The 13,179-nt window shown below is 42.7% G+C and overlaps 1 protein-coding gene across 1 annotated transcript in view; it reads right to left on the bottom strand.

The window, feature by feature from the left end:
* The window catches only part of LOC126997926 (uncharacterized), a 43,071-nt gene that overhangs the window by 14,218 nt on the left and 15,674 nt on the right, over positions 1–13,179 (bottom strand). Inside the window, exon 12 of the mRNA XM_050859155.1 lies at positions 11,812–11,898. Coding sequence (XP_050715112.1) covers positions 11,812–11,898 — 87 coding nt within the window. The remainder of the gene's footprint in view (positions 1–11,811; positions 11,899–13,179) is intronic.

The raw sequence follows: 13,179 nt of genomic DNA, 5'->3' as shown, positions 1-13,179 counted from the left end.
TCGCATGATGCAGGCGAAGCTTCCCACTCTCTACTCGGGCAGTGGTGAGGACTATTGGGCGTTCAAGAGTAAGGTTTCGTGAGTGCGTGAACCGTGAGGGAAGTCACGGTTGTGAGGAGTGAACCTTCGTGTGTGTGGGGGGCCGTGAGGGAAATTACGGTTGTGAAAATGGAACGTTCGTGCGTGTGTGGGCCGTGAGAGAAGTCACGGTTGTGGAAAAAGACAATCTAGTCAGTAATGTTACGGTAGGGGAGCTCATACAACAGTGACTAAAATTAAATATAATGTCAATGGGGCAAATTTAGCACATATCCGACGTAAACGGACAAAATGTAACTATCAAAGGATCCCACATAGAGGAAGCTTGGCTAAATTTCGAGAGAAATTGGCTCTACAGTCAAAAAACGTATCCCTTAAATGACCACGATGGATGAATGCTAGTCACCGAAAAGCAGCATCAGCCAATAGTATTCACGAGGATTCTTCGCAGACCTTGCCCAATCTGGTAATGATTTTTGTTAAGTCCTAAATGCTCTCCTTCAAACAAATAAAGGTCCAGGACAAGACAATGTATATCCAATTTCACTGAAGGAACCGAAAGACGAAACTCTTTCACAACCGGATTCAATATACCCTTTCGTCAAGATTGGGCAAGATTGGAAAATGTGTTAAGACAGGAGAACAGGGTAATTACAGGCCCATCAATCTAACTTCAGTAGTAGGGAAGCTACTCGAGAACATAATTAGAGACAACTTTGTAAGTTACCGTGAAAATCACCCATTAATAAAGGATTCTCGAGAGCATAAGTAGAGACAACTTTGTAAGTTGCCGTGAAAGTCACCCATTAATGAAGGATTCTCAGCATGGCCTCCGTCACAAGAGATTTTGTTTGTCGAACCTAGTGACTTATTAGATGACCTCGTCACGGTTTATGACGTAACCAAATCACTGGACGTAGTCTATCTCAATGTTCAGAAATTCGGCGTTAATGCACCTATGACATCGCATACTGGTTGAGCGCCTGACAGCAAAGAGTGGTGGGCGATGGATTTGACTCAAGAATGGGCGTTTGGCCCAGTGCTGGTTTCGGTCGGATGTAGTTTTGATTCATGGGGGAATGTCCGGTGACGATGTTTGTTTGGGCGTGTGTGAGGCGGGGTGACTGCGCCGAGGAGTTTTTCCTCGGAGGCTGCTTCTTATTGTAAATTGTAAATGCCGGGGTTTTTACAGTCACTGGCGCAGTCCCTCTCTCCCCACGTGCCTTTTTCTAACTCCTGTATTGTTCCTGTTGCTTCCGACTGTGTTTCTTGGTGTTGACTGTTGTAGTTCGGATAATTTCTTATGTATCTTGTGCTTTGGAGTCACGGCGAGAGTACACTTTCCCTGACAGGTGTCTTACCTGCGTGCTCTTTGGTCGTCTGTTGTCTTGGTTATACGGTGTTTTGTTTTGGGCGTGCGGGCACGCCTGACGGGGGAAGTGTTATCGCCGTTTGGCGATGTGAGGAAATAGAGGAAAATGAGAGAGGGTGAGAAGTGGAGAGAGATGAGGAGAGAGGTGGAAGAGTGGAGAGGAAGGAATAAGGGAGAGGTTTACTATCGCAAAGGCCATTTATCGTCGGGAACGTTATGAAATTACGGTCAGAGAGGTCACCAAATCTATTAGGCCGGCCTCAGTCGTATGAAGGCGTCCTTGTTCAGAGCCATGAATATGTCCCATACAGAAGGGAAGCGAGTACGAAGGCCCCGGCAAAGGGCAGACGGTTAAGGAAGTTGAGGCGGACGAATGACCGAGAGCCCGAGGTGTTTATAGACCCGGACAGTGTAAGTTCCGTTGCAGTTGTGTTCTTATGTGTTATAGTGCTCCATATGTTGTATTTGTATGAACGTCAGGCAGTCGGACATCTGACGGTGTATTATAATGTGTAATACTGATCCATGTATTGTCCTTTGTGCTCGATTGGACACCAATCAGTTATCACTGATGTATAAATGCAGTGATGAGAATAGTTAACGATAGATGATTCTCGGAGTGTGATGGTATGTACTTCATATTGACAGGTTTGATCGATAAAACTAGAGATCGCATCAGACAGACGGGTCTTTCCTTAACCATCAACTGACTGCCCCTGCCGGGCGATTACAGGGAGCTCACCCCACATGGCTTGCCGTGTGTCCCTTTGTTCAAACTGGAGATTTCTGGTTTAAGGAGCGGCCTAGTAACCTCCTGGGGTCTCTGGAATTTTCCGCCCGCCGGAGACCGGCCCAACATACTAGATCTCTTCCTTACCTCTAACCCTTCTGCTTACTCTGTCAAACTGTTCTCTCCGTTGAGCTCCTCCGATCACAACCTTATTTCTGTATCCTGTCCTATCGCTCCTGTACACCCTCTGGACCCACCGAAGAGGCGATGCTTCTGGCATTTTGCTTTAGCTCGGTGGAACGACCTGAGGATGTACTTTTCCGATGTCCTGTGGAATAATTACTGCTTCCAGGATAGAGACCCCTCTGTGTGTGCCCCGCGCATAATAGAGGTGATTGTCTCTGGAATGGAGGCATACATTCCACGTACTTTCTCTACTCCCCATGCTAAAAAGCCTTGGTTTAATCACGCTTGTTCTCGTGCTGTCAAAGATAGAGAGGCAGGTCACAAAAGATACCAGAGCCTTCGAACTCCCGCTAACCATGAACTTTACATTTCTACCCGGAATCGTGCCAAATCAATTCTCCGACTTACCAAAAACTTCTTCATTGAAAGAAAATGCCAAAACCTTGCTTTTCCTAATTCTTCCCGGGACTTCTGGCATCAAGCCAAAAACATCTCCTCCAACTTCGCTTCTTCATCTTTCCCTCCTCTCCTTAATCCTGACGGCAGCACCGCCGTCTCATCTATCTCTAAGGCTGATCTCTTCTCTCAAACTTTCTCTAAAAATTCCACTCTGGACGATTCTGGGCATATTCCTCCTACTCATCCCTTTCTGACTCCTTTATGCCTGTTATTAAGATTTTTAAGAATGATTTTTTCTATGCCCTCTCTGGCCTCAATCCTCAGAAAGCTTATGGACCTGATGGAGTGCCTCCTATTGTCCTTAAAAACTGTACTTCCGTGCTGACACCCTGCCTGGTCAAACTCTTTCGCCTCTGCCTGTCAACATCTACTTTTCCTTCCTGCTGGAAGTATGCCTTCATACAGCCTGTGCCTAAGAAGGGTGACCGTTCCAATCCATCAAACTACCCTCCTATATCGTTGCTTTCTTGTCTATCTAAAGCTTTTGAATCAATCTTTAACCGGAAGATTCAAAAGCACCTTTCCACTTCTAACCTTCTATCTGATCACCAGTATGGGTTCCGCAAGGGGAGTTCTACTGGTGATCTCCTTGCCTTCTTAACTGATTCTTGGTCATCCTCTCTTAGCCGTTTCGGTGAAACTTTTGCTATTGCGCTGGACATATCAAAAGCTTTTGATAGGGTCTGGCACAAATCTTTGCTTTCTAAACTATCTTCCTACGGTTTCTATCCTTCTGTCTGTACCTTTGTCTCCAGTTTCCTCTCTGACCGTTCCATTTCTGCTGTGGTGGACGGTCACTGTTCTTCCCCAAAACCTATTAATAGTGGTGTTCCGCAGGGTTCTGTTCTATCTCCCACTCTCTTTCTGTTGTTCATTGATGATCTTCTTTCTAAAACGAACTGTCCTATCCATTCTTACGCCGATGACTCCACTCTGCATCACTCAACTTCTTTTAATAGAAGACCCACTCCACAGGAACTTAACGATTCAAGGCTGGAGGCAACAGAATGCCTAGCCTCAGACTTTACTATTATTTCCGATTGGGGCAAGAAAAATCTGGTGTCCTTCAACGCCTCAAAAACACAGTTTCTCCACCTATCCACTCGATACAATTTTCCAAACAACTATCCCCTATTCTTTGACAACACCCAACTATCACCTTCTTCAACACTAAACATCCTTGGTCTATCCTTAACTCAAAATCTCAACTGGAAACTTCATATCTCTTCTCTTACTAAATCAGCTTCCTCGAGGCTAGGCGTTCTGTACCGTCTCCGCCAGTTCTTCTCCGCCGCACAGTTGCTATCCGTTTACAGGGGCCTTGTCCGCCCTCGTATGGAGTATGCATCTCACGTGTGAGGGGGGAGCTCCACACACACAGCTCTCTTGGACAGAGTAGAATCTAAGGCTCTTCGTCTCATCAACTCTTCTACTCTTACTGATAGTCTTCTACCTCTTAAATTTCGCCGCCATGTTGCCTCTCTACCTTCTATCGATATTTTCATGCTGACTGCTCTTCTGAACTTGCGAACTGCATGCCTACCCCCCTCCCGCGGCCTCTTTCATCCCTCACGCTGGTAAACTATGGAACAATCTTCCTTCATCTGTATTTCCTCCTGCCTACGACTTGAGGTCTTTCAAGAGTAGGGTATCAGGAGTCAGGACACCGATCCTCCCGAAATTGACCTATCTTTCGGCCACTCCTCTAACTCTTTTTAGGAGCAGTGAGTAGTGGGCTTTTTTTTTTTAATTTGTTACCTTTTTTCTTATGCCCTTGAACTGACTGCTGTAAAAAAAAAAAAAAAATCTTCTATTTCTTTGAGTAGGTTTTCATCCCAACCAACATCTAGCTTACATATTTTTCTCATCAGGATTCTACCCCTTATTGTTTAATGGATCAAATAAGTTGAAAGTCTGAGACAGAATTTTTTGTTTAGTATCTGCCTCAGAGTCTATTTTGCAAGGGGCAAGACTCATTGTATCCTTTTTTACATTGTATCTGTATCGTAGTACTTGTCCTCTTCACAAGTATGGTCTACTAGTATAACATCGGAAGCCATTTCGTCTCTCAATTGAGTTGAATTAGAGTTCCAAGACCTCAATATAAATCCTCCTAGGCTCATTCCTTCAAATGCTAGCTAATATAAGTTTTTCATTTCAGTTTGATCATTGCCAATTATCAGTAAATTGTCTACATAAAAATTGTTTGTTAGTATTTGCTTGCATTTATCTTCTGGAAATGTTTCTGCATGATGTTTCATGACATAGTTTACAATGAAAGGAGATGAAGTATAGCCAAAAACTATACTTTTATAATAATTAATTACTAGTTTGTCTTCTCTTTTCCAGAAGAAGCAAAACCTATTTTGGTCAGCTTCCTTCTTTAATTTGACCATCAGGAATGCTTGCTTTATGTCACTTAGCATTACAGTTTTATTTGTTCTAAACTAAAAAAGCAATTTTAAGATAGAACCCATTACGTCTATTCCAGGATAAGCTACCCCGTTAAGCGAGTGTAATTCTTTGTTGGTTTTCAAAGAACAATTAGAGACAAGTATTATTTTAGTTGTTACTTGTTCTTTCATCTTAATGACAGGCTTGTGAAGAATCCAAATATATTCATCATAATCAGAAGGCTTTACTTTGATCTCTTCTATTATTCCATCCTCTAACTGCTTATTGATGAGCCCTTTTCTCTTTAGGTGATCCACGGTCCGGTCTAATACCTTCAGAGCAACAAATTGATTTGAAGGGACTGAATTTATTTTATCAGGATAGAAAGGCAGTTCTACATTATTGTATCCATCTTTGAAACTTCTATCCTTTTTTGTTTAATTTATCAATATGGTCTTTATCAAAGGACACCAATTCTCGGTCGTCCTTCTTTATATCAATGGATTAAAAACTAAAGAGATGTTCTAGTCCATTCTCAACCTCGCTATCCTCCAAAATATGCTGTAACGGATAAAAGTATGATTTGAGAGGATCCATTACTAGGTTGATCATTGTTTTAGTCTCAGAGCTTAGTCTCTTTTCATTGCTCTTTTTCAAGGACTTTATTAAAGATTTACTCTGGTTGTTATTAAAAAAGTTAAGTACTGTTCCCATAGGGGCAGCTAATACTAGACAGGAACCATCTAGCACTTCCTTCCAAGTTACAGAAGACATGTAGGCTTACTGGAAAATATCAGTTCCCAGCAACATATTTACTGTTCTTGTTTCGTGGTTTCCTTTTTCATAAAAAATCTCATCTAAAAGGCCAATGTTGTTAAGTTTGAAATTATTAATGACTTCATTCATTCCTGGGACTTCAAAGGTTATATTCGAAGTTCTATCTACTGACAAAGGAACAAAAACTAATCTCTTATCTAGTTTTATTCCTGTGGACATTTGCTTGAATGCCTTTGTCTCTTGGCCTAGGTAAGTGCCTACTTCGCATTCCAAGGCAAGTAATGGCTACCTGTGTCTATTAAACATTTTACTTTCCTACATTTTTTTCATTTTTTTAGATGAATCAAAGCTTCTCTGAGCCAGACACAAACTTAAACTGGTCTTTGGTTTGGGGTCTGAATTATTTTGCAAAGGACACAAAGGAGTTATATGTTCTCTCCTTTTGCACAGCTGCCATGCAAACTTCAACTTATTTTGTTTCCCGTAACAAGCAGATTCATCATGTCCTAAACCGGCGCACCTTGTACATAAGGACAAGTCTCTGAGCCTTTCTACTTTATCTTCATAGCTGTTGAATTAAGTTAGAGCATTAACCCAGAGAATGGCCCTGTAGTATCACATAAATTGACAGTTGATATTTTAGCCTGATTGAATGAGTTAAAATTTTGCATTGTGCTGTTACTTTCTTTATCATCTTTGTTTATACTAGATTAACTTACTGATGATGTATATTTATTTGAAGGGTTATTGATGGTATTGTCAAAGGTCTTTTTCTTAACCGGTGCAGTATTAATGAAGGTTTTTATTGCTTCATCATAGTTAGAAGTCAGTTATGGTTGGGTAATTATCAGACAACCTATGTACTAACTCTCTTTTTAAAGCCACTGGTATATTGTTAAAAACTACGTGACTGACTAAGGAATGTCCGGCTGTTTCTTCTTTTAGTAGATCAACATCATGTTGTAAGAATGTAGATAATATCTCATTTCATTCAGATATACCTTAACTAATGTATAATCAGAGTCAAATTCCCCAGTAGGTGCTGCTCTTAAATGTTTTTGTAAGTTTCATCTATGATGTACTTCAAATCCAGAAACTCTTGCTGAATTAAGCATTTGTACGGCCAAACGATAGTTAGCAGCAGAGAGAGCCAAGTGTTTCACTACTGAAAGAGCGTAATCCTTCAAATACACATACAGGTAGGATTGTTTAGCAGAGTCCGTTAATTTTTTTTTCTTGAACTAATAAATAACATTATTAAATTGTTTTCCCTTCACTTAAATTTAAGTTTTCATTACATCCAGTAATTTATCAGCTGAAGTATTACTAGCAAAGTTTCTTTGTCCATTTACGTAATACTAATCCAAGTTCGTGCTGGTTTGCACTGAATGTTCTAATTGGGAATCTAGTTCATTATAAAAGTACTCCTCATCATGAATACACAAATCATATTGCTCATTAGGTTATTAATTTCTTTATCATAATTTTTTACTTGGGTTATTTCAGCTTCAATTTCCTTTAATCTGTTTTTACAGAAAGGTGTCAACTGGTTTGCTTTCATTTAATTCATTTAACTTGTTGATGTTAATTGTGACCTTACGTTTGTGAACACCCCTTTTTCTGCGTAATGAACTCATCAACTCTTTGGGGTCAATCTCCTCATTTAGTTCCTCCTTACCAGATCCAGACATGATTAAAGATTTATAAAAATGTGTTTACCAATAAATAAAATCACTTACTAAAATTCCTCGAGTTATTCACTGCAGGAGAATATAACAAAACACGCTCCCAGCTAGAGCATTCCTCAGGATTCAATGCAACAATCCTGGCACATTCAATTCAATGACGCCAAAAGCCGTCGCACCGAATCCAAATCACTTGCGGTGGCTGAGGGCGTACTTTAGTCCTCCCAGAATGGTATTACCACTTCGGGACTGAGATTGCTTATTGCATAAATTTCCCGCGGGTTGTCCAGGAAATACTGGTAATCCTTTCCGGGCTGGGACCTGAACTCAAATTCGAGCTCTACTTGTTTCCCATTGTCCAAGGTCACTGCTCCACGCCACATGGGCAGCCGCTCCTAATATTTCACGTACGAGTGGCCGACTAATACCACCCGCATATCTAGTTTTGTGCAGCTGACCTTTTAGAATTAATTTAAAAACAAGGCGGCAGTGATAAATGGATATATAGAGGGAGGCTGCCTCTTTGAAGAGAAGTCAGGCTGTTACTCTGTGTCACGCGGCAACGCGGCCGTTGCCAGGCCGGTTATTTTACCGATTGTTATGCCTGTTCTGAAATTAAATTGCAAATCTATTGTTTGCAACACACGTGTAAGGCCAGTATCACACCCCTTTACTCACCCATGAGGTTACCAGGTTCTTCCTCCCCAAAAAGTACCCTATTACCCCCTCCCTGATGGGCCCTCTAGGAACGAGTAACAGGTTTACTTATGTTGTAGGGTTTTCAGAACAGGTTGGTCTGAAGTGTGCCGGCCTTTAGCAATGTCGAGGTAATGAAGAAACGGCCCGTTGCTCGTTCGCGTGTTCTACAGCCACAGAGTATGCAATTAGCTGTTGCCTCCTTGGCGTCTAACAGCTGACTGAGCGCGCGGGGCAAAAATAAGCGCCCTCGTCTCATATGGGATTCTAGAACCTACTTTCATGGTTCGAGGAGAATTCGAATAGCCACCGCTAATTTCGGATGCTCCGCTTCGCTCCCGGATTACCTTCGCCTCCAGGACAACCCGTAATTCCTAACACCATTTATAATATCCGAGCGTCGCCTCGCAGGCTCGCACCTTTCCCCTTTCTAGCGAATGCAGTTTCAAATGTTTAGACTATCCTTATACCGCAAGTTTCTCAACCATTGAAATAATTTTTGTCATTCTCCTCTGCCCAAATTGTAACTTCTTGATATCCATTCTCTAGGAAGGTGAACAAAACTGAATCATATAATAGATATGTGGCCTTAACTATTGCAAAATATAGCTTGAGGATGGTTTCAGCGTTTCTATTTTTTTTACATCATAGGACACGGCTCAAGGGCAAAAAAAAGTATAAAAAAAAGCCCGCTACTCGCCGCCCCTATAAAAGATTAAAGTAAAGAGTAGCCAAAAGAGAGGTCAGCTCCGGGTGAAGAGGTATCTTGATACACTCTTCTTAAAAGAGGTTAATTCATAGGCAGGAGGAAATACAGACGAAGGAAGGCTGTTCCAGAGTTTGCCAGTGAAGGGGATGAAAGAATGGAGATGCTGGCAGAAGAGCAGTCAGCATGAAAATATCGATAGAAGATAGAAAGAGAGGCAACTTGGCGGCGGAATTTAAGAAATAGAAGACTATCAGTAAGAGGAGGAGAGCTGATGAGACGAAGAGCCTTAGACTCCACTCTGTCTAGGAAAACTGTGCGAATGGAGACCCCCACACGTGAGATGCATACTGCATACGAGGGCGGACAAGGCCCCTATAAATGGAAAGCATCTGTGCGGGGGAGAAGGTACAGAATGCCCAGCCTCGAGGAAGCTGATTTAATAAGAGAAGAGATATGAAGTTTCCAGTTGAGATTTTGAGTTAATGATAGACCAAGGATATTAAGTGTTGAGGAAGGTGATAGCTTAGTGTTATTGAAGAATAGGGGATAGATACCTGGGAGATTGTGTCGAGTGGATAGGTGGAGATAGGTGGAGAAACTGTGTTTTTGTGGCGTTGAAGGACACCAGGTTCTTCTTCCCCAATCGGAAATAATAGTAAGTTCTGAGGCTAAGCGTTCCACAGCCTCCAGCCTGGAATCGTTTAGTTCCTGTTGAGTGGGTCTTTTATTAAGAGAAGTTGAGTAATGCAGAGTGGAGTCATCGGCATAAGAATGGATAGGACAGTTTGTTTTGGAAAGATCATCAATGAACACCAGAAAGAAAGTGGGAGATAGGACAGAGCCCTGCGGGACACCACTCTTAATAGGTTTAGGGGAAGAGCAGTGACCGTCTACCATAGCAGAAATAGAACGGTCAGAAAGGAAACTGGAGATAAAGGTACAGAGAGAAGGATAGAAACCGTAGGAGGGTAGTTTGGAAAGCAAAGATTTGTGCCAGACCCTATCAAAGGCTTTTGATATGTCCAGCGCAATAGCAAAGGTTTCACCGAAACGGCTAAGAAAGGATGACCAAGAGTCAGTTAGGAAGGCAAGGAGATCACCAGTAGAACGCCCCTTGCGGAACCCATACTGGTGATCAGATAGAAGGTCAGAAGTGGCACGATTCCAGGCAGAAATAGTAAAGATCATGTTTAGCAGGAGTGCGAAGGCTCTGGTATCTTTTGTGAGCTGCCTCTCTATCTTTGACAGCACGAGAACAAGCGTGATTAAACCAAAGCTTTTTAACATGAGGAGTAGAGAAAGTACGTGGAATGTATGCCTCCATTCCAGAGACAATCACCTCTGTGATGCAATGGGCACCCACAGAGGGATCTCGCTCCTGGAAGCAGTAATCATTCCAAGGGAAATCGAAAAAGTACATCCTTTGGTCGTTCCACCGAGCTTAAGCAAAATGCCAGAAGCATCGCCTCTTCGGTGGGTCCAGAGGATGTGCAGGAGCGATAGGACAGGATACAGAAATAAGGTTGTGATCGGAGGAGCCCAACGGAGAGAACAGTTTAACAGAGTAAGCAGAAGGGTTAGAGGTAAGGAAGAGATCTAGTATGTTGGGCCGGTCTCCAAGACGGTCGGGAATATGTGTATGGTGCTGAACCAACTGCTCTTTGAGGAAAGCAAAGTTGAAGGCTTGTTCACCAATATGGTCAGTGAGAGAAAATGAAAACCAAAGCTGGTGGTGAACTTTGAAATCTCCTAGGATGGAGATTTCAGCGAAGGGAGAGTGGGTCAAGATGTGCTCCACTTTAGAGTTTAAGTAGTCAAAGAATTTTACATAGTTAGTAGAGTTAGCTGAGAGATAAACAGCACAGATGTTTTTAGTAATAGAATGACAATGAAGTCTTAGCCAGATGGTGGAAAATTCTAATGAGTCATGGTCGTGGGCACGAGAGCAAGTGATGTCGTTGCGCACGTAGGCGCAACATCCAGCTTTGGATTGAAATTTAGGATAGAGATAGTAGAAGGGAACAGAGTAGAGGTTGCTATCAGTAGCCTCAGAAACCTGTGTTTCGGTGAGGAAGAGAAGGTGAGGTTTAGAGGAGGAGAGATGGTGTTCCGCAGAATGAAAATTAGAACGAAGACCGCGAATGTTGTAGAAAGTGATAAGAAAGAGGTTCGAGGAATTATTAAGTCCCCAAGCGGGGACTCCGAGGCAGGGTGAAGGTGCGCCATTTTGAATTTTGAATTTTGGGAAAAGGTGTGTATGTTGTGTGAATGTAGCATAGTGTGGATAGAGAGAGGATCAGTTTTCAGAGAGCATGCTAAAATACACTCTGGTGTTGATGAGACAATAGGAAAACGGTTAGTGAAGAGTGAAGACATGGGAAGGGTCGTTGGAGGGCTTTAGCACCTTCCTCACTTCCCAAATATACCTCACCGGGAGTGGCTTGCGCCCGTTCAGTAGGTGTCTTCCTACCAACTCCAGCTAAGAAGCTTACATTCCTTGAAATGAAACCCAGTACTCTGTTTGCATGAATCTTGTACTGAATGCATTCAGTCCTTGAACGTAGGTCAGAGCTCACTAAGACTCCTAAATCCTTCTCATATCTAGACCTGCTAAGCGGATGTGACGGACATTAAACTCCATCGGCCTTTTCCTCGCCCAATCATACAAGCCGCCTAGTTCATCTTGCAGAACACACGTCCTGATCTAATTTAATTACTCTGCCGATCTTTTTACTATCATTACGTATCCTTATATGATCATTACTTGTATGGGATTGATGCGGACACCGATGGGCACTTGTTTCTCAACGAGGACGTGATCCCCAAGACTGGTCATCGTGGACACATTTTTCTGTAAACAAGAAAATACGATGTGATTTTAGAAGCTACAGAGTGCAGACTCGAGCAGCACCACTAATAGTACGACCACAAGCATAATAGTAATAATAATAATAGGAGAAGGAGTAGGAGTATACGTAGTAGTAGTAGTAGTAGTAGTAGTAGCCATAATAGTAGATATAATGGTGTGGTGGTTTGCCAAGGAGGGGGGGAGGGGGGGAGGTGAGGGATGGCCTTCCAGGGCCTTAGCAGTAAACAGCAGGCTGGCAGCTCACTGTAAGCGTAACGGTTGGCTTTCCATTGATAACTGGGACCTCTTCTACGATAAAGGCACCTTGTATGCCAAGGATGGAGTGTACCTGTCACTTAAGGGGGTTGAGGTTCTCGCCGACTCCCTCGAACGATCACTTAGCACCCTGCAGGATTTTTTTAGGATAGGCGAAGGGGGAGGGGCTAACATCAGTGGCTATGCATAGCAGACTGAGACTAAAGAGCTCAGGATAAATAAAAAAAATGGTGCAACAAACGATGGTCTAACGGCTTATTACACCAACAGTCGGAGTCTCAGGAACAAGATAGATCTACTGAGAGGGAGAGCACGTGTTGAGAAATTCGACATTATAGCTATCACGGAAACGTGGGTGGATACTGCAAACAAAAACTTCATGTCGGAATTAGAAATAGATGGTTATCAGATGTTTCACAAAGATAGAAAGAGGAGAAGGGGAGGAGGATTAGCAATTTATGTTAAAGGCACACTTAAATGTTCTGCCAACAGTTCTGTTCAAACAAATAGCGACTCAGAATTAGTTTGGGTGGACGTCCACAAAAGGAAAGACATACTAAATCTACGGGTTATTTACAGGCCACCCAACCTGAACAGGCAAATGAGTGCAAATCAATGGTAAAAAATCTGAATGGGGCAGTGTTCCGAGTGGAGTCCCACAAGGGTCGGTACTGGGTCCTCTGCTTTTTATTATTTCCATTAATGACTTGGACAAAGGAATTAGTAGTGATGTCAGTAAGTTCGCAGATGATACCAAGATCGGTAGAGTAGTCCAATCAGACAGGAACGCAACCGTTCTCCAGGATGAGCTTGACAGACTATATGATTGGGCGGAGAAGTGGCAGATAGAATTAAATGTCGGGAAGTGTAGCATTTTGAGTGTAGGCAGAAATAACCCCTCACACATTTACTCCGTAAATGACACTCCTCTCAGCAGGTCCGGGCGTGAGAGAGACTTAGGAGTCCTAGTGAGCGCTGACCTCCGTCCTTGGGCTCAATGCATTCAGG

Source organism: Eriocheir sinensis, chromosome 13 (assembly GCF_024679095.1).
Source record: "Eriocheir sinensis breed Jianghai 21 chromosome 13, ASM2467909v1, whole genome shotgun sequence".
In the NCBI taxonomy this organism is placed as follows: domain Eukaryota; kingdom Metazoa; phylum Arthropoda; class Malacostraca; order Decapoda; family Varunidae; genus Eriocheir; species Eriocheir sinensis.
This window is presented reverse-complemented; position numbering and strand designations above follow the sequence as displayed.